Genomic DNA, 19,837 nt, shown 5'->3' with positions numbered 1-19,837 from the left:
GCTTCCTGAGGCTCCAGAGGGCAGTCGAACTGCAAGAGCATTTTCCTGGGGTGTTGTGGAAAGTGTGCTGCTTCTCCACAGGCCACCCAGGCCCTGTGCAGGGAGGCGGGTGGCTCACCACGGCCCCTGGCCAGCAGCCGTGGGAACAGGCAAGGCAGGACGTTTCTGCCGTGGACCCAGACACATAGATAGATCTCTCTCATTTTGAGAAAGCATCACCCCTTTTAGAAGTCCCTGCTGTATTCCAGAGAGGTCCACTGCTCCATATTTATTGGACGCTGCTTCCTGGAACATACCTGCATGAGCTTCGGTTCATTTAATCCTGGCTGCCAGCCCATGAGTATTATTACGTCAGCGAGGTTAAGTAAGGTGCTCAAATCCACAGTCCTGGTGATGGCACAGCTGGCCCGTAAATCCAGACCTTCTAACTCCATATCAAATGTCTTTTACACTAATTCTGCCTCTCATTTCTATACACTTTCCTGAGCACTTAACTTTCTTCATATGCGTCTCTTAGGTGGTGTCTTAGGCAGCTCAGGCTGTATAACGGATTACCATAGACTGGGTGGCTTATATAAGAGTTTATTTCTCACAGTCTGGAGGCTGGACGTCCCATGATCAGGGAGCCAGCACAGTTGGGTTCCTGTAAGGCTGCAGATAGCGGACTTCTCACTGTATCCCCACAAGGGTGAGAGAGCAAGCTCTGGTCCCTCTCTCCCCCGATAAGGCCATCAATCCTACCACAGGGACTTGACCCCATGACCTCATCTAAACCTCATTACCTCCCCAAGTCCCCACCTCCAAGTACCATCACAGTGGGGGGAATGGCTTCAACATATAAACTGGGGGGACACAAACATGCAGTTCATAACAAATGGGCAGTTTTTAATCTAGAGTCCCCTTTCCGTGTCTTGAGAAGGATGTGAACCCCTGAAATCTTAGGGAGATGGTGTTTGCTTGTGCGATTATGCCCACGGAGGCCCCTCCCTTTCATTAGAGTCCTATTACCCAAAGGCTCCATGACATCAAAAAGTTCCAGAGTCACAGGGGTGCGTGGGGATGGAGGCGGAACCCCTGAGGCGGCCTGGTCGCCCTGAGGCCCGAGCAGCCCAGTGGCTGGCAGTGGGGATGTTTGGTGCTGTGCTCAGCTCTTCTGGCTTTGTGAACATGAGCCCTCCTATGTGTGAACCCCGAGAGGCCCCCCAGTGCTCCACAAATATCCCTCAACTTCAACAACATGCTTTTTTTCCTCGCGTGCGATTCCAGGGAAGAAGAATGCTTATAATAAATAATCAAGGCCGCTTGTAAGGAAAACGCAAAGCACAGAATGTTCCTTCCCGCTTTCTCGCGACTGTCTCCCACGTGCTCCTCCTCGCTGCGCTGTGCACACGTCCCACAGCAGGGAGCAGCCTGCGGGCTGGCTGGAGCCCGCGTGCAGACGTGATGATTCGCGTTACAGAGGCTGACTCCGGGGGGGGCCGGCAACACGCGCTGCGTTTGCTTCGTGAAAAACCCAGTAAGGAGGACCAGGGGAAGGATACTCAACTGAAGCTGTTCCAGGTGGGAAAGAGGCGAAGTAGACGGAGGGAGGGAGAGTGCAGGAGGGAGGGGGCGGAGGGGGGCAGGAATAATCGGCAGGGAAGGCCTGAGGCAGCAACTGGGACTGCAGACTTTTTGCACATGAGAGGGTCTCCAGGGGTGTAGCAGGTAGGCCCGGGAGGGGCCGGCCCTGGAGGCAGCCCCGCAGGTGCGCACCGCGGGCAGAGAGGGAAACACAGCTGGTGCCTGTTATTCCGAGACAGGCCATGTGTTGAGCTTGTTTATCAGAGTTTGGTCCGTGGACTGGCAGCGTTGGCATCACCTGGGAGCTTGATAGAAATGCCGAGTCCTAGGCCCCGCCCCAGACCCACGGAATCAGAATCTTTATGTTAGCAAGATCCCCAGGGGATTCGCCGGGAAGCACTGACCCAGGGGACACTCGGGCGGGTGGCAGAGGGGCCGGCCATGTGGGCTAGCGGGAGACCAAGCACAGAATGTTCTTTCCAGCCATTACTAGAAGGAGCCAGAGTCTAAACTGATGGGAGAGGCTCTGCAATGAGGCCGTGCAGTGGTAAGGACAGAATACGGGCCCAACGCTGCGTGGCTTTGGACAAGGACCTGACCTCTTTGGGCTTCAGGGTCGTCACCAGTGAAACAGTGAGATAGCGCCTCCATTAGGGGGTGGTTGTCCGGAAAAATTAAGTTTACATCTACCAAGCCTTAGAACTGTTCCTGGCTGGTGGGTTCCAGTAGTTGTTATTATCGTGATCATACATACGGCCAGAGCAAGGACACTGAGGGTGGAGAAACTGGAGGCAGGGAAAGCAGCTCCAAGTTTCAGGAGGAGTCGGGTCAGCTGGGAGGAGAGCGGCCCCGGTCATCCTTGGAACTTGCCCCAGCAAAACCCCAGCTGGTTTCACCTCCGCGTAAGCAGCTCTCCCGCTTACCCAGGGCACTAGGAATAACCAGCCCAGGCATCTGTCCCACACCTCACTCCCCCACCCCCGTGGGCTCAGGAGTGCCGTCCCCGTCCCCCGCAGACCTCCCGGCCTTCCTCCTGCTTCCCGGTGGCCGCATGGGCTCAGGTCGAGCATGCCCCAGCAGGTGGGCAGCAGGGTGCGTGGGCAGGTATGTGGCCCAGCTCCCAGCTCCGGACGCCAGAGGAGGTCTGGGCCCCGGGCTGCAGGCATTTCTCTGTTGAACCGCCACCGCTCAGCTGCCTTGGGCCAGCTGTGTAACTAGGAGGTCATCATGCGGGGCCCCCGGCGCTGGAGGGTCCCTTAGATACAGCTTCCTACGGCTCTGAGCCTCGAGTTTACGAGGACAGGAAAGGATGGACAACTTTCCCAAGGGTGTTGGCTCTGGGGCGCAGCATTGGTGGTTTTGTTAGCTTGAGGCAAGTAGTTCAAAATATTTACCCCCCTCCCTCCATTGTTCTACATACAGTGGTTAGCACCTCTTTTAAAATGTGAATACTCCTGGAAAATAAATGTTAAAATTATAAGTAATTTCTCCTCTGTAATGAGTAACTCACTAGGTGATTTTTTATTTGTCAACAGCATGAAGGGAACAGCTGAGCTCTCGATGGGGTGGATGGGGGGAGGGCTGCTTTTGTACAGTAGGGAACTCACTGCAGGAGGTCGGGCGGAACAGTGCGGATCCAGGAATCAAGAGCTTTGGGTGGAGGCGAATAATATTAAAGGGGAGGCAGGAGGAGGTTGAACACAGGTCACAAATGAGACGGGACGGCACCCAGGGAAGTCTTGACTTGGGCATGGGGCCAACGGTTGGTGGAAACAACTACCTGAATGTAATTACAGATCACCCGCTGGGCTGCTCTGGGCATTTATGGGGTCAATGTTTTGTGTGCAGAATAAACTCAAGGTACTTCAGTGGACACCCGCAGCCCTCCCCTGTTGAGCAGAGCTCAGCTCCATCACCCACCACTGCCCTGCAGGAGCAACCCGTTCCAGCAAGAACGCTCCACCTCCACTCTGCGAGCGGGCCACTGTCCTGGCCTGCAGTGCCCTCCCCCTTCCTCTTTGCCCAGTGACACCTGCCCAGACTTCAATGTCCAGCAAAACCTGTTTCCCGTGAGACCATTTCTAACATGTGGTCCACAGCGAACTCCCCTTCCAACAATTTCGTTTACCACTGGAACCTTTTTGCATAACTTCCTCATATTAATTATTTACCTTTTAAGAAAACAGATTGATTTTTTTACATTAAAAATTAGCATATTCTCTGCTAATATAGAAAATTTGGAAAACATAAAAACGCAGAAAGGAAATCCTACAGAAACTGTTAAATTCCAGTATACTTCCTTTTAGTCATTTTCTCTTTATACATTTCTTTTTTACTTAGCATTATGGACATGTGTAAATTGTTCTGATTTTTGTAAAAATAATGCCCATCTTTAATGATTACAAAATATACTCGTTAAAAATACTGAAAAGTAGAAAAAAACAGATTTTCTAGATTTCCAATTTATAGAAATAATCACTATACATATTAATATATTTCTTCATAGTCTTTTCCCCATATATTTTTATAAGAGCACATTGTACAAGAGCACATTGTCAAGATCATGTTGCATGTATTTTAAAGTCCAGTTAACCCAGGAATATCAGCAGATCCTGCTGCCATGAAGAGCGATCTGGTGACAGGTGATCTCTTCCCCTGGGTAGTTTATTAGATTTCTCCTACTTAAAAGACTCCTCAGCATCATTTAAAATAAGTTTAAAGACCCAAAATACCATTATTCAAATTGCTCAGCCATAAAAGTACCCATTATGTTGTTCCATGCTTATACAAAGGGGGAGAAAGACTCCTTGTTAAGTATTTCTTCTGGCACAGTGTCCCACTCGGGTGGAAACTTAGCCATTGTTAACAAGTTCTGGAAGGACAACAGCAGTTATTGTTTTCAATAGTCATCAAACAAGTCAAGAGATTCCATGTGATTAGCTGGGTGGAGATTATAGCTCAAGAAACATTATATGGAGAAAGGGAGAGAAGAGTAAGGTAATTAGTTCATTAAAACAACACAAGGCCAAGCTTTCTCCTGAGACGGCAGGATCCATCTGGAAGCACACAATTCAACCAGATTCCCAAAGTTGGGGTACAAAATGAATACGGGGGGATCTTCTTTCCTTTGAACAACATATTTTCCATCCTTGCTGGCTTGGCTAAATTATGTCTTCAAATAATATTTTCCAAAAAGTGTATAGGAGAGGTATCACTTATGAATAGTTGGACATCGATTGATTGATTGATTCATTCATTCATTCATTCATTCACTCACTCAAAACTTGCTAGGCATTGGGGCCATAAAAATGCTGTGATAGAAAGACAGGGCCCTAAAAAAAAAGGTGGGGGGCACATACTAAACCTGACAGGCTCAGGGGAGGCCTGACAAACTCAGAGACCGAAAGTAACCACGTATGTAAGATGTTCTGAACATAAAAATTCCTAACTAAAAGCAGGTCATGGTGGTAGTTGCATCCTAGGCCTGCAGCTTCCTTGACAAAGGTTAATCTTAACTTCATGTGAGCCTGTCTATTGCCTTTTTGCATCTGAGATAACATACCTCTGAAATGTCGGAGTAATCTTTTTTCCTAGACCCCTCAGGGCACAACAACTGCACCAGAGCACAAGACCACAGAACCCCTCATTGTTATCGCTTCCCCCGCCACTATCTCTACATGCTGTAAATGTTTATTATTAAATATCCTGTACCCATCAATGTAAAAGAAGTATGTGTCTCTCCAACCCAGAGACTTCCCCCAAGTTGCCTTCTACCGCCCCCTTAATCTACCACCAATGGATTTTATGTAACCCTCCTTATGTTTCTTTCTTTGAGTCTAATGTAATAATTAGCTGCAAAACCACCATTCTCTGGAGCATTTTTATAGTCTATTGAGAGTTTGCTTCTCAGCAATTGCTGTCAGTTTGGCTCAAATAAATTCATACAATTTCTCTAGAAAGAAAGAGAGGAAGGAAGGAAAGGAGGAAGGAAGAGAGGGAGGGGAGGGAGGGAGGGAGGGAGGGAGGATTTTACTGTAGGCCAGCCAAACAATAAAAATATGCCCTAGGGAAATCTTTTCCCTATTTGTTTCCTGTGTAAATTCGATCGTAACATTGCATTATTATAATTTCCATAACAATGCCTTACTATCCTAGTTCCTGAAAATATTCACAGATTTAATTTCCCTAACTACGCACAACTCTACAATTTTGAAGAATCTTGTTCCACAAGCACACAGACTCTCTGTGCTCCAGCATGAAGAGATTTTATGACACATCCGATGAATTCACTGTGACTCAACTGAACATCGTATAGCATTGTGTTTGTTTAGGCAGCTCATTTAAACTTATTTCAACTTTCAGGAAACTAGCTTAACTTTTGTTCCTATTCAGGAGTCGTTTTATGTGAAGTTCTATTTCAATGTTGGTTGCTCCTGAGCTGTCTGAAAAATAGACATTTTGTGGTCTAAAAATAAATATAATAAGTTCCCTTCCTCAGAAATGGTAGAACAGCTTTTATACAACTGTTCCACCAAATTTACTGCATGACACTGGGTTTGGAAATTGTCAACACCCAGAATAATACCATGGAAACTTTGGGCATGAAAACAAGGGCTAGAATAGAAAGTACTTCCTTTCCTTCCTTGTGTGAAGAGAGATAACATTAGCACTGCTTGCTGGCAAAGACAGGAGCAAAAGTACACAGTGTTTTTGGATTCCATATAGGACCAAACACAAAACACAAAACCCCCCTCAGGAATGCAAAAACAATTAGTTCTCAAAGTTTTCCTTGGCCATTCCCCAAGCTTGTCAAGAAGGGCTTCTGTCCACTAGCAGACAGGCCTTCTCACTACACTTACTGTTCAAATCATCAGACCACTGTTTCCTGAGGAGTGTGCCAGCAATTACTAGCTATGAAGGATAGGTGTTATTTGAACAAAGGATTTCAGGGTAAAAAAAAAAAAAAAAAAATTAAAAAATCAAGAAACACTGATTTAGCCCTGGCTGGTGAGGCTCAATTAGTTGGGCATTCTCCTGTGCACCAAAAGGTTGCTGGTTCAATTCCTAGTCAAGGCACATGTCCAGGTTGCGGGCTCAACCCCTGGTAGGAGGCGTGCAGGAGATAGCCAATCAAATTTTTGCTCTCACATCGATTTTTCTTTCTCTCCCTCTCTTTCTAAAAATCAATAAAAAATCTTAAAAAAAAAAGAAACCTGATTTAAACAAGCCTTCCTTGGTTTATTTATTTTAGGACCTCAGAATGTGCTGATGGACCTGCAATGTGACTCTCCAAAGGTGAGCTAGAGAATGTGGTTTGGGACTCCACTTTCCAATAACATAGTAAACCAGAGATCCCAAAAAACAACAAACAAACAGAAAACCAAAAACTTTTCTTTACAAAATGCCCAGAAGTTCTGGATAAAATATATAATTTAAAATGAACAACTAGGCAAAATTAGAGAAATCTCCAGGGGCAATAAAAAGGAGGAAACCAGACCAGTAAGCTAGTGCTGAAGCCACATCTGAACTGGGAGCATTTTCCAGTCTCAGAAACCCAGCACTCTGAGTTTTAATAGCTGTACGAGAGTCAGGGGTTGGAACGGAGACACCTGCATTAAGCTTTAATCCTCACGTGTCTACTCTATTAGATGAAAGGGGAAACTAGAAAAAATCCCTTCAAGAAAAGGGAGATGACATGGGGTATTTCTATCTTAAGCTCTGTTATCTATGTGGGGGAAAGTCTCATAATGTATTTCATAACAACAGACTACCTTTATTACCTGAGAAACCACCAGGTAGGAAATTAACATCATTTCAGATGATGATGCTCTAGTGAACCTGGCAAAAGAAAACACAAATCCTTCCTGGAGGGACTTATTTTCTACCCAAGCCTTTTGGTTTCCCCCCACACACAACCCATTGAACAAGAATTCAAAATAAACATTACAGAGCACTTGAAAAACAAACCATCATGAGTTTGCAGAAAAGATTAACATCTAAATTCTATCTCAAAGGATTTTATATTTAGGATTACTGGATATTAAATATAAAAGTAATTACATCATTTAAAGAAAGGAAAGAGGGATTTGAAGACATGTACTTTAAAAAAGAACAAATAGATTTGAAACACTGTATTTCTAGAAATAAGAAAGATCATTATTGAAATTAAAATGTAATGTTCCAGTTAAGTGGCAGATAAGATATTGCTAGAAACAGAATGTATAAATTAGAAATTATCCAGATGACAGCACAGAGAAATATGGAGAGTTTAAAAGAAATGGTGGAATCTGGAGATGTGACTACATCCAATAGGAGTTTGAGAAGGAGAGAATAGAGGGAAAGAGAAAAGATAATATATAAACAGACGACGGCAGGAAATCACATGGAATTTATGGAAGACATAAATTTATAGATTTAGGAATCACAATGAATCATAAGCTTAATTAATAAAAATAAATGTATGTCTAAATCGACTGTAATGAAACTATGAAGACAAAGAAATGATCCTTTGTCTTGTAAGAGATAAAAGACAGATTACATACAGAGAAATGTCCATTAGGCTGATACCGTGACAGCAGACTTCTCAATCACACCACCAAAGCTGGAAAACAGTGGAACATTGAGTGGGATGTTGGGAGACAATAACTGTCTCAAACTATCTTCCAGAGAAGGTGAAATAAAGACATTTTCAGACACACGAAAACAAAGAGTTTGCTACCAATGGACTTTCACTAAGAGGAATTTTTAGTTCTTTCTCACTAAAGGATGTCCTTTAGGAAGAGAAAATTGATCCCAGGAAAAAGGCCTGAGATATAAGAAGGAATGATAAGCTGGTTTAAAAAGGTGATGAACCTAAACAAACTTTTACGTATAAAACTAATATTTGCAATAATATTTATTGTATAGATAATACTACATATCTTATGTTATACATAATTTTACACACATTATATATAATAATATTACTTAGATAATAAAACAAGATAAAACCAAAATACTGGACAAGAATAACCTGTAAACTGGGGTGGAAGTGATTGGCATTAAAGGGAATGAAGAGTTTTTCAAATTTATCTGAGACAGATCTCTAAGCAAGCATCTTGAGGCATTTATGTTTCAGGAAATGGACTTTGTGTTTAGCTTGGCAGATACGGCTCCACAGAAGCAAGCCCCTTAACATCCTGGGTCCCACATAGGAATCATAGAGCTGGTGTTCCTCCACCACTTAGGAGGCCTGGCTACACGCGTGTTCATCGTGGGTAGATGTAGATGAGCCAGACAGAATGCAGAACACCTAGTTAAAACTGAATTCCAGATAAACCACAAATGAAAACTAATCACTGCTTATCTGAAATTCAAACTTAACCGGGTGTCCTGTGTTTTCACTCACTGAATCTGGCAACCCAGGTGGATGAAGATGATGGGAAAGTATGTGGGCCAAGGAATGATGGAGGCGAGGAACCGCCTGTCTGCCTCACCTTAGGGTACTTGAACTTACAATGGACCGGGTTCCAAATGAAGCACTTTACACGCATTAGCTCAATGCACTCCTCTATGGTAGGTGCTGTTTTATTACAACCCCTTTCACAGGTGAGGACACTGAGGCTAGAAGCTAAGCATCTTCCTCTAGTCACACCAAGTAAACAACAGAGCCAGGATTTGCACCCAGGAAGTGCTGTTCCAGAGCTGCTGGCTCTACTGTCTGTTCTTCTAGGACTGAAGCTAAGGAAGGGCCACGGTGATGTGACTAGAGGCTAAACTTGAAGGGGCAGTCTGGCTGCATTTCCTCCGTGTTGTTTCTGCACATCTGGTGGTAGGTAAGTCATACAGGTACAATCTCTCCGACTTGTAAGCCCACGTTTCTCAGAAAGTAGACTGTGATGAGTCGCTATATGTGTACAATGCATTTGAAATTTACAAAGTACTCGTCGCTAACATTAAGGAAGTGACAGAGTCAGGATGTGACTTTACCTGGAACATAGACGCCCTGCATCGACCATCTCATAGGAGGGTATGGATGCAAAACCATTTGTAAGTGGCACAGTACTAGAGTCAATGCCTGCTGGTTTTGCCTGCCCAGCATCTGCCCCCCTCCTCTGCAATAGCATACGAGTTTTCTTTGGGAAACTTTCCTGCTGGATACACTGTTCTTGGAACTTTCAGTCAAGGTGCCAAAGGGCAGTTTTATGAGCCAAACAGAACCTCTTACAATGGATTTGAATCTTGAGAGTTGGGGTCATGTGATCTGAAAATGGTAGACGTCAGCACCTCTCAGGTGGTTTTCTGAGGAGTGTTTCCATCCTTGGTCCTTGCAGGCATCCTGGTTTCTGTCTTTTCTGAGGTCGCTGCTTTTCCTTGGATTCTGTGACCCACTCCATGTTTTCAAAATTTCATTTTCTCATGTTAGCCAGAGTTGGTTTCTGTTTGCTTGCAAATGAGGAACTGGAACCATTACAAGTGTTGTATACTCGTGGATGGTTGTTACTGCACGTTGGTGTGAACCACTTCACATTTCCTGTGTATCTTCACGTTACAGTTGTGTGCTAAGACCTTCTCCCAGGGCCCAGACTAGGATGCCTCAAGGCTGGTGTCTAGGGTGCAAAACTTACGGAGGTGCTTGCTCTCAGCTTCATGCAAGTGCAGAGTAGGCACCTGGGGAAAGTTTTTCCTTAAGGCCTGAGGGAAGCATTTACTTCTGCATTAAAGTGAACCAATTCTACAATGTATACATCATAGACTAATAACAGAAAGTTCTGGAACATTCCGTGAGGTGTTCTCACCTACAGCTTGTTCAGAGATTATTCCTTAGAGAGGGTGGAGCAGACACTATTCCAAATAGATTTCTGACATGAAAGTCTTAGGAATTCCTTTTTAAAGTTTAATAATATCCTTTGAGAAACGTCTCCAAGCGGACACGTACACACACACACACACACACACACATATACACACATATATATATTAACAAGTTTATGGCTCCTCCTAAATATATATACAGTATATATATATTTAAATTATTTATACATACATATATACTGTAAAAATAAATCATTTAAATATATATATTCATTTATATTTTATGTAAATATATTTACTTATATAGCACTATATGAATAAATATTATATAAAAATACGTGTATATATTCAGGAAAAGCCATAAACTTTTTAACATACACAAAGGGATTTTAACAACTGTTTTCCTTGGAGTTCTGCTAGAACTAATCTGTAAGAAGAGCTCCCTCTGCTGCTACTTGTATGAAATAGATTTTCTGTCTGGCAATACTGAGAACACGTGAAAAGGCTCTTAGGCTATCTGGTTGCTGCCTATAACAAAAAACTAAATTATTAAAAAAAATAAAATTATATTTCAATGAGTAGCACCATCACCTCTTCAACATCCTCTCGACTTTTTTGGCTTTGTAGAAAGCCATGTTGCCAGATCTTTCTATTTGATTTTACTCTTTCAGTGGTAACAGTAATGCAAATATAACAGGAACAGAGACATTGGATAACAATGCAGTATCCACTTAGGAGCATTTCTTCCAAACTCTTAACTAAATGAAGTAACCGCTCTCTCCACGCCCAGACCCATAGGTCAGAGGTCATGATTACCCCGTCAGGAATAGCTCTTGATAGAGGCCAGGAGGAAATGGCTTTATTTACTCCAGAGCCCCCAGGAAAAGTGAATGCACTGAGGTTGACGACCAGCTCTGCTGGGGATTTCTGGGGACAGTAGCAAGGAGGGGGGTTGGAGAGGGCGGGCCAATTAATGATCTATAACAATTCCAAGGCGGCAATGGCTCAGGAAAATAAAGGATGCATTTGCTTGGCATTCTGTACTAAGCTGTAGGTCGGGATGGATTGGTCCTGGGTCCTCACTGCCCCGCCCATACCTGACCCATCTGGGCAAACAAATATAGACGTGAATGGCATCGGGGCCCCAGGTGTTAGACTGGAAACTTCCATCGGTCCCAGCATTCACACCTGCTTTCCTCTCTGTCATTTGCAGATTCCCTGGCTATATGCTGTGGCTCCCAAAATCAGCTTCTGAGCTCTCTTTCTAAGTAGAGAATATTAATAGATGAGCATCGGTGGTTAAGACCAGGCCAGAGGGAGGAAGGTTAAAAATCAAGGGAGAGACAGTGTGTTGTGCATCAGAAGAGCCCTGGGCTCCAGTTCTGGGTTCCCTGCTCTGGTCTTGGCTCTACCCCTTACCAGCCAAATGATTCTGAGTAAATTCCTTACCCGTTCCAGGGCTGAGTTTCCTGGACTTTAAGGTGAAGGGGTCCAGGTAGCTCTTAAAGGCCATGTTAGCTCAGAGACTCTAAGGTCCTAGGGCAGCATTCTAGGGACCTAAGCACCAAATGGTGAACTGCCCCATGGTTAATCAAAAGCCTCGCAAATGACACATTTTCCTCCCTTCCTCTTGTTTTGCGTGTCAGTCTTGGCTGCTAAGGTTTCTCTGCTCTGTTTGCTTTCTTTTGTTTTGTCTTCTATTAATAGTAAATGGACATAAAATTGCAGTTCCAGGGAATTAGAGGAGTTGCCATGGAAACAGCCTTGATTCCTGGATGTAAACATTGAGCTGTTGGTGCCCTTCTCCGAGGTGCCGGCAAAGAGAGAAACACGAGGTAAAGGTTATAGTGAGAATGACATTGTTTTCGGGGGCATGGCCCACACTCTGAAGGCCTGATCTGAAGGCGGTTGCAGAGGTCGGGGTGGACCCCGGGTCTCACGCTGCTCCCTGACTCAGTGGCTGACGTGATGGAGCGGGACTGAGATGTGGGTGTCCATTCTGTCCCTCTCCCCAAACCCCTGCGATTAACACAAAATAAACACACCTCCCCTCCAGGCTTATTGGTTGTGGCTCTAAATTGTTCCCCTTTGGGGGTGGAGGCTATTGAAATTTTATTTCTTCCCTCAAACCATTTTATTTCCTTTCAGAAAGAAGATCTCCTATTCTTGGTTCTTCCTCCCTCCCCCCTCCCTCCCTCCCTCCTCAGCTGCTTCTTTGTGATTGAAGAGCACATTATAGTAGAATATTCAGAAATGCACCAAAACAGGCTTATCCCTAATTCCTTATAGAAGGTGGGTGAGAGCTGAGTGCAGTTGTTTTTGCTAAATAGCGCAGAAATTCCATTAAAAGATTAATTCACTAAGGAGGGTACGCTCTCTTCTCGAAATGAAAGTAGCCGTAAAGTAGGGGCGATCCCGCCGAGGCCACGCGGTGGCTGCTGCTAATGGGTTATTTTTGGCAGCATGTTCTGGAAGGGAGTACAGGCACTGGAGACGCGTGGAGAATAAGGCCCTCGTTAAAGCAGAGCGCTCGTTTTTATTCACAAGAAATAAAGGTTGGGAAAAGTTTATGGGGAAGGGGCTTTTTGGAATCAGAGAGCCTAAGGGGAAATAAAACGTATTCTTATTTTGATGTGGAAAGTCTTCTTTTTGTTCCCTTGCTACAATCAGCCTTCGTACCTGGTCTTACGCTACTGAATTTGTGGTACTTTGTTACTGAAGCAACAGAAAATGCACGCACGGGGTCTTATAGTGACTACATGTATAACTTTATGAGAAACTCAGTGTTTTCCAAAGTGGCTGCATCGCCTTGTGTTCCTACCAGGAGCATGTGAGAGAGGTCCTATCGCTCCACATCCTCATTAGCACTTAGTATTGTCAGGTTTTTAAATTATTTATTTATTTAAAAAATATTTTTATTGATTTTTTAGAGAGGAAGGGGGAGAAAGAGAGAAACATCAATGATGAGAGTCATTGATCGGCTGCCTCCTGCACGCCCCCTGCTGGGGATCGAGCCCACAACCCAGGCAAGTGCCCTGAGCCTGAATGGAATGTGACCTCCAGGTTCATGGGTCAATGCTCGACACTGAGCAACACTGGCTGGGCTTGTATTTTTTTTTTTTTTTTTTTTAATAACCATTATATTGGAATGTGATTTTAATTTGCATTTCTCTGATGACTAATGATGGATGATTATTAGCCATCTGTCTTTTTTGGGTAACATGTCTGTTCAAATCTTTTGCCCACTTAAAAAATTGGTTTGTTTTCCTATATTGAGGAGAATTATTTATATATCACAGATGCAAATCATTTATCTGTTGTGTTTTGAAAATATTTTCTCCCAATCTGTGGCTTGTCTTTCAGCTTCTTACCATTGCCTTTTGCAGAACAGAAGATTTAATTTTGATGAAGTCCAATTTATTATTCTTTTCTTTTATGGGTCACCCTCTTTTTTTTTTTTTTTTTGAATTTAATAAATCTTTGCCAAATCCAAGATCAATGATTTTCTTCCATGTTTTCTTCTAGAAGGCTTATAGTTTTAGCTTTTCATGTGCTTCTTTTAAAGATCTCAAAGACACAAGCCTAGAGAAAGATGAAGGTATAAATTCCCGTAGGAAATGAAATAAAAAATACATAAATTTATGTTTTAGTGGACCCGACATCTAGATAAGATTGACCACCTCCCATTGTCTGCACAGCCCTAAGCTAAACATACAAGGCATTTACGACACCCACAATACGCGAGAGTACTCACTGCGTATGTCTGCCTTCCTCACAAGGTCCCAGAGCTCCCTCAGGCCAATGCCTATGTTTGACTTTATATCCTGAGATTTCAGTCCAGTACCCTGCCCTGTTAATAGGGTAACCAACTCTGTCAGTCTCTAGAACCGTCCCGAAGGGCCACCGGCATCATGAAAAAGCTGCCTAGCCCGGGACAAGGGGTTGCATTCACCGGTCTCATTTTTTACATCCTAAAAACAAAAGGTTCAAAGAGATGGTCTCTAAGGTCTCTTCCAGCTTAGAAATTCTAAGATTCTGGCTGGATCGTTGCCTGGGATGCGGAGGGCAAAGGAGACACAGGTGGAGGGAGATCTGCCCCCTCCCTTCTTGCTTTACTCTCTGTGCAGCTAAAGCTGATACCTGAAATGTCAATAAACGGTGTCTTCGGGCCTTAAAAGAAAACTCTCTGTTTAATCTCTCTCCTTTTTAATGTCTTTTGTGTTCTCTGATTCACAGTCCACTCTGGGTTTTCAAAAACTTTTAAAAGGCTTGAACCAACCTTTCTTGCCAATTGTTGGGGGAGGGCATGGGAAGAGAGAAGAGCAGGGAAACGTTCTCGTGACCCCCCCCCCCCAACCTCCCCCCCTCGCAGCAGCAGCCTCTGTCCTCGATTAGGACAAAGCGGAGGAGAGGGGAAAGGAGCTCTTATTGATTGGAAGGAAAGAGAGACGGCAAAGCACAGAAGCTTTTCTTCGGCCAGCTTCACAACTGTGCTTCCCCCTCTTCACTGTCCTTCCAGGGGCTCGACACCCGACACTCCCACCGAGGTTCTCACGACGCTGACAGTTTAGCTGGAAACCCAAGTCCCCACCCTGGGGGATTGCTCACTGCCTTCCCACGGACTGTCCACCCGGCAGCCCTGGAGGGCGGGTCGGCTCACAGAGAGAACAGAGAAGGCCACTGCGGCAGGTGCCAGGCGGCATGCCTGCTCCGGGCAGCCCCCAGTGGCCCTTGGCCAGCCAGGCCGCGAAACCAGAGACCAGCCACGGTGACTTCATTACTATGCAACTAGGGCACCTGGCCCCGCCGGGGGCTGCTGCAAAGGCGTGAGCTCAGGGAGACCGTCTCTTCCTCACGCGGGGCTGGGAGGATGGATGGCCCGGGCTTCTGTCCCCTCCTCTCCCTTCCCCTTTCTTTCCCCAGTTCCCTGCTCTCCTGGCCTCCTCACTTCCTCTTCGATGTGTTCCTCTCTCTCTCTGTTCTTTGCCCCTTCCCCTCCCGTCCCCCCACATCTCCCACCTCTCCCCAGCCTTCCTCTTCCCTCTTCCCTCTCTCGCCGCCTCTTTTAGTGGTGGATTTGCCCAGGAGCTGCTCACGGTCTGGCCTCCCCAACCCGCTGCTGGGGCACCAGGCCCCCGAGCAGACACACCCACACCAATGAATCCTCAACAGAAACTCAGCGATCCTTGCCTAGAGGATGGGAGGAGGTGTGAGACATCTTCTTTACACGCATTCCTTTTTTTGGACAGAGTTTTATTTTATTCTATTTTATCTGGACATCATGCACCAGTTGGATTACTGCTTTTGGATTCTCTCTCTCTCTGATGCCCTAGTGAGGGGCTGGAGAGCCTCCTTTCACATATCATGGGTGGTAGAAGTGAGGCACTGCAGCACCACTGCTAGGTCAGGACCGGATCTCACAGTTTAGAAGAAGGAAGTTACTCAGTAACCCCCATTTCGTCGCATGCCAACGTTCCCTCCAAGTCTTTCCTTCTCACTCAGGCGGGGAGTCCTAGGAAACTTAAAGCCCCAAAGAAGTTCCTCTACATGAACCTTTCCACATGACCACCAGTGAAACTCCTTTCCACGTAAAGCCACGGCCTGGGTCCCAGGGCCCTACTCTTTTGACACAAGGACAGTGAGGAAGATCTCTCTTCCCACCATAGTGGGAGAGGGGACAGTTATAAATACGTACTGGGGGGCCCAGCGATGCTGTGTGGGAGAAAGAACCATTCCTGCTGCCTCCCAGGCTTGGCTGTAGGCGTTGCCTTGTAGCAGCCACACAGAACACTGCTTCTCCCCGCGGTCATGGAGAGACAGGCCCTCAAGTCAAAGGCCCTTGATGGCAACTAGAACATGGGCATTGCCCATTCTCAACCTCTCTCCTGTCCCTGGAGCAGTGAATCTCATGTTCTGTTCGATGGCTGCTGTGGCCTTGGACTCCACCAGCAAATCCAGGGGAAGTCATCTGAAGTGGTCTCTACTTTATGTGGATTTACATGAAAGATTTCTGCTGCTTCAGTTTCATACATTTCAATGAGGTTTCATCAGAAATAGTCAAACTTTATTTCCCCATTTGGTTGGGTATTTTGCAGTAAATGTTGACATTTCATTGAACTTAGTAGTCTCCAAAACCATGATGGTGGAGATGGTGTATTCTTTTCACTGTCGATGAAAAACAAACTTAACATGATTCTGGGACCAGAAATGTCAACACTCTTTCCACTTGAAAACTGAAGAATCAGGGGAGGTACCATCTTTATTGTAAACACAAGTGGGTCTTATAAATTCCATCGGGTTCAACAGTAGAAATAGCAAGGCATGCATCTAAAATGCGTATTACTGTTCAGTTTTAAATGTATGAAAACTTCCTCTTCTAAACTAAAAATCTACCAAGTCTAAAGATCTAAAAAAAAAAAAAAAAAAAAATCTAAACTGAAAAAAATCTACTCAAAGTTGTGAAAAAGTCAATATTATCCTTTCTAACCTCTGGTGTCCAAATCCCATAAGCTGAATCTATGCAGCTTTCTTGTTTCCTTGGGGTGTGTTAAAGGAAAGGGTATTGGCTTTGGTGTCAGATAGGTGAGGGTTAGGATCCCAGCCCCACATGGTACTTAATCCCTTGGCGCCTCACTCGTAGATACTGTAATACCTACAACACAAGGTTGTTATGAGGATTAAACAAGACAACAACAAATATTGTCTTGTTCAACACAATGCCTGCTGCCCAGTGAGTGAGCAATACCTTTACCTTCCCTTCCCCTTTGCCCTTGACACTGGGAAGAAACCTGCACTGCAACCTTACTCCACCAAACCGCTAGATGGCACTAAATTGAGATCCTTCATCTACCATCTAAAAGCCTTCTGGAATTTACCACCATCCCATCTCCTCAACGTCTACCCAAGTGTTGGTGATCTAATCTGTGGATTCTCTCCTCCTGGCTTACGCCCAGTTATTGAGGGTGAATTATTGGACTGACATGCCTCTATTAGCAAGCCACACACTCCACCTAGGCCTGCAGGAAAAGTGGTGCCAAATCTAGTCCATGGAAAGAAAGGGGTAGGGAAAAGAGAAACAAAGAGAATGAAAGAAGCAAGAAAGGAAAGGTCACTGGGAAAAAAAGAGAGAGCGATGGGAGAGAACAGTAAGGGGCTGGGAGAAGAGGGAGAAGCTATTCATGGCGCAGGACAGCTTGTTAGGCTCAAGGTTGATTCTTCAAGACAATGAGCCGCCCGTCACTAAAAGGAGGCAGGCCAAGGGTAAATGATTAGCTGTTAGGGTGCTGGGAGTGGGGGTGGGAGTCCTGCACTGAGCAAGAGGGTCTCCCAGTTGACCCTTAGAGTCCTTTCTGATGTTACCTTGTCAAAAACAAAGAAAACAGGACTAACTGTGGCAGGCAAGAGTATCTAGCAACGCCCAAGGCATGCAAATTTGCTTTACAGTCATCATATGCTAAGTAGCCATGTTCCGCATGAAAATACAGGGTGTCCCCCAAAAATGTAAACATATACATCTTTTGATAGCTCAGTTGATGCTTCTTTCTTTTCAGATTTAACCCACTGGAATTAATAATTATTCAAAGTGCGTATACATTTTTTGGGACACCCTGTATATGTTCAACAGGCACTCAGATACCACCTTATCTGGGTCAATTAAAACTAATTAAGAAAACTTACTCAGGTTACAAATCTAGTAATTCTTTGAGAAAAACTGTTTGAAACAAACTTGAAGTCCATTTTTGTCACTAGTTCCAACAATAAAATTAGTCTTACTTCAGCAGATTTCAAACAATGTTTTGTAAGCTGACTTGGAAACTGAGTTCACATTTTTCATCTTCTGGTCCAACTGAAGAAAACTGCAAAATACTTGCTGGTGGCCAACCTCCAAATGGTTATCTGTCATCCAAACTTATTAGTAAAGATATTCCCACTGCTGTCTAGACAAACAGGCCCCGATTTATTTTTAGTGTGCAGAAATCCTTCCTGTCTCAGCATGTTTCACGACTCCCACACGTGTGGTTCTTGGTGCTCCAGTAACTCTTGTGTCCTTTCGAAGGGACATTTCTTTCCCCTACTTTGGCCCGTGTGCTGGGATGGGGAAAGGGCAGGACATGTGAGACTGGGCAAAGCTAATCACAAGTTTCATTCCTCTGTCCCAACAATTGACTCAGAGATGGTCAAGTCACCTATCCCAACAGGAGGCAGAATGAGACCTTTGCTGCGAATTCTGGAGAAGATCCCGGCTGCCTCTTGGACTAGGTGTTGAGAGATGAGAGCCTGGAGTCCCGCACCCCCTCTCTGGGCCTTAGAAAGGAGCCACTCTGTAGAAGCTCGAAGAAAGACTGGTCCTTGGTGACATCATTGAAGCCATATCTTTGCCTAGGCTTTTCATGTAAGTGAGACGATGACTTTTTCATGTGTTGATCCAGTTGAAGTTGCTTGCCAAGAAACTGATGCTGACCACGCAGGACTGGTGTTTGAATTAATGAGAGAGCTCAGGAGGAAGCAGCGAGCACAGTGCCCGGCCTAGGGACCCCCCGTGCATTAATCGTCTCTGTCGGCAGTGGCACCAGCCCCAGGAGTCACTAACTAGGTGTCCTAGGATGTGCAAAGAAAGCCTCGTGAAGGGCCTAAAGATTTGGGAAGGACAGAAAGTGAAGAAGGGGAGAGGAATGCACGAGAATTGCAGGTAGCAAGAGTAAAGGTGGGAACGGATGATGCATATTTGGGGCACCCTCAGAAGACCAGTCACTAGAACGAGGACCCGTGGAGAGGAAACAAGATCATCCAGATCATGCACCCTGGGTGACTGCAGGTCTCGGGTGCTGGCTAAAGAGCTTGGACTTGGTCCTTTAAGATATAGGAAGATGCTGATCTCCAGCTTGACCAGACAAGTCAGCATTAACCTGACAAATCCCTGCCGCAGGATGCAGGCCAGTGACAAGGCAGACCGATGCCAGCTCCGAGCACCAGATGCCCCTCAGCCTTTATCCCCGAGCGAGGCGAATGGAGCTTCCTGGCGCTCGCTTTGTTTGGCTTCCTCGGTGTTTATCAGTCTCCCGCTTCTGTCCTCTGGCCGCGCCCTCTGACTCACCCTGTGTGCTAGGGGCGTGTGTTCCTTTTCAGAGCTTCAGGAGGAGTTCCTTTTTCTTCTACACATACCTCGTTGTCAAGAGTGCGTTCAACTTACATCACTTTACATTGACTTCTTGTGAGATCAGAAATCTGGCCCACTAAAGCAAAGAGGAATTAAGCAATTCATTGTTCACTTGACACGCAGATTTTACGAAAACGTCAAAGGTGGAACAAAACAAAAGCTTGCCCTTCCTAACTGTTAACAGGTATTGTGAGAGGGGCCCGGCGAGAGACCTGGATTCTAGTCTCAGCTCTTGCACTGACCATCGGTGGCCTTGCACAGGCTCCTTAGTAGCTCTGTCCCTGAGTTTTCCCTTCCATAAAATGACGTGGCTCCATCGGAGGC

The 19,837-nt window shown here is 45.2% G+C and overlaps 1 protein-coding gene across 1 annotated transcript in view; it reads right to left on the bottom strand.

The window, feature by feature from the left end:
- WIPF3 (WAS/WASL interacting protein family member 3) overlaps positions 1-11,869 on the bottom strand; it is an 83,973-nt gene extending 72,104 nt beyond the window's left edge. Inside the window, exon 1 of the mRNA XM_087820875.1 lies at positions 11,806-11,869. Coding sequence (XP_087677001.1) covers positions 11,806-11,869 — 64 coding nt within the window. The remainder of the gene's footprint in view (positions 1-11,805) is intronic.
- Between the last annotated feature and the right edge of the window lie 7,968 nt (positions 11,870-19,837).

Source organism: Miniopterus natalensis, chromosome 10, assembly GCF_054644295.1.
Source record: "Miniopterus natalensis isolate mMinNat1 chromosome 10, mMinNat1.hap1, whole genome shotgun sequence".
NCBI lineage: Eukaryota > Metazoa > Chordata > Mammalia > Chiroptera > Miniopteridae > Miniopterus > Miniopterus natalensis.
Note: the sequence above shows the minus strand (reverse complement) of the source record. Positions and strands in the feature narration are given on the sequence as shown.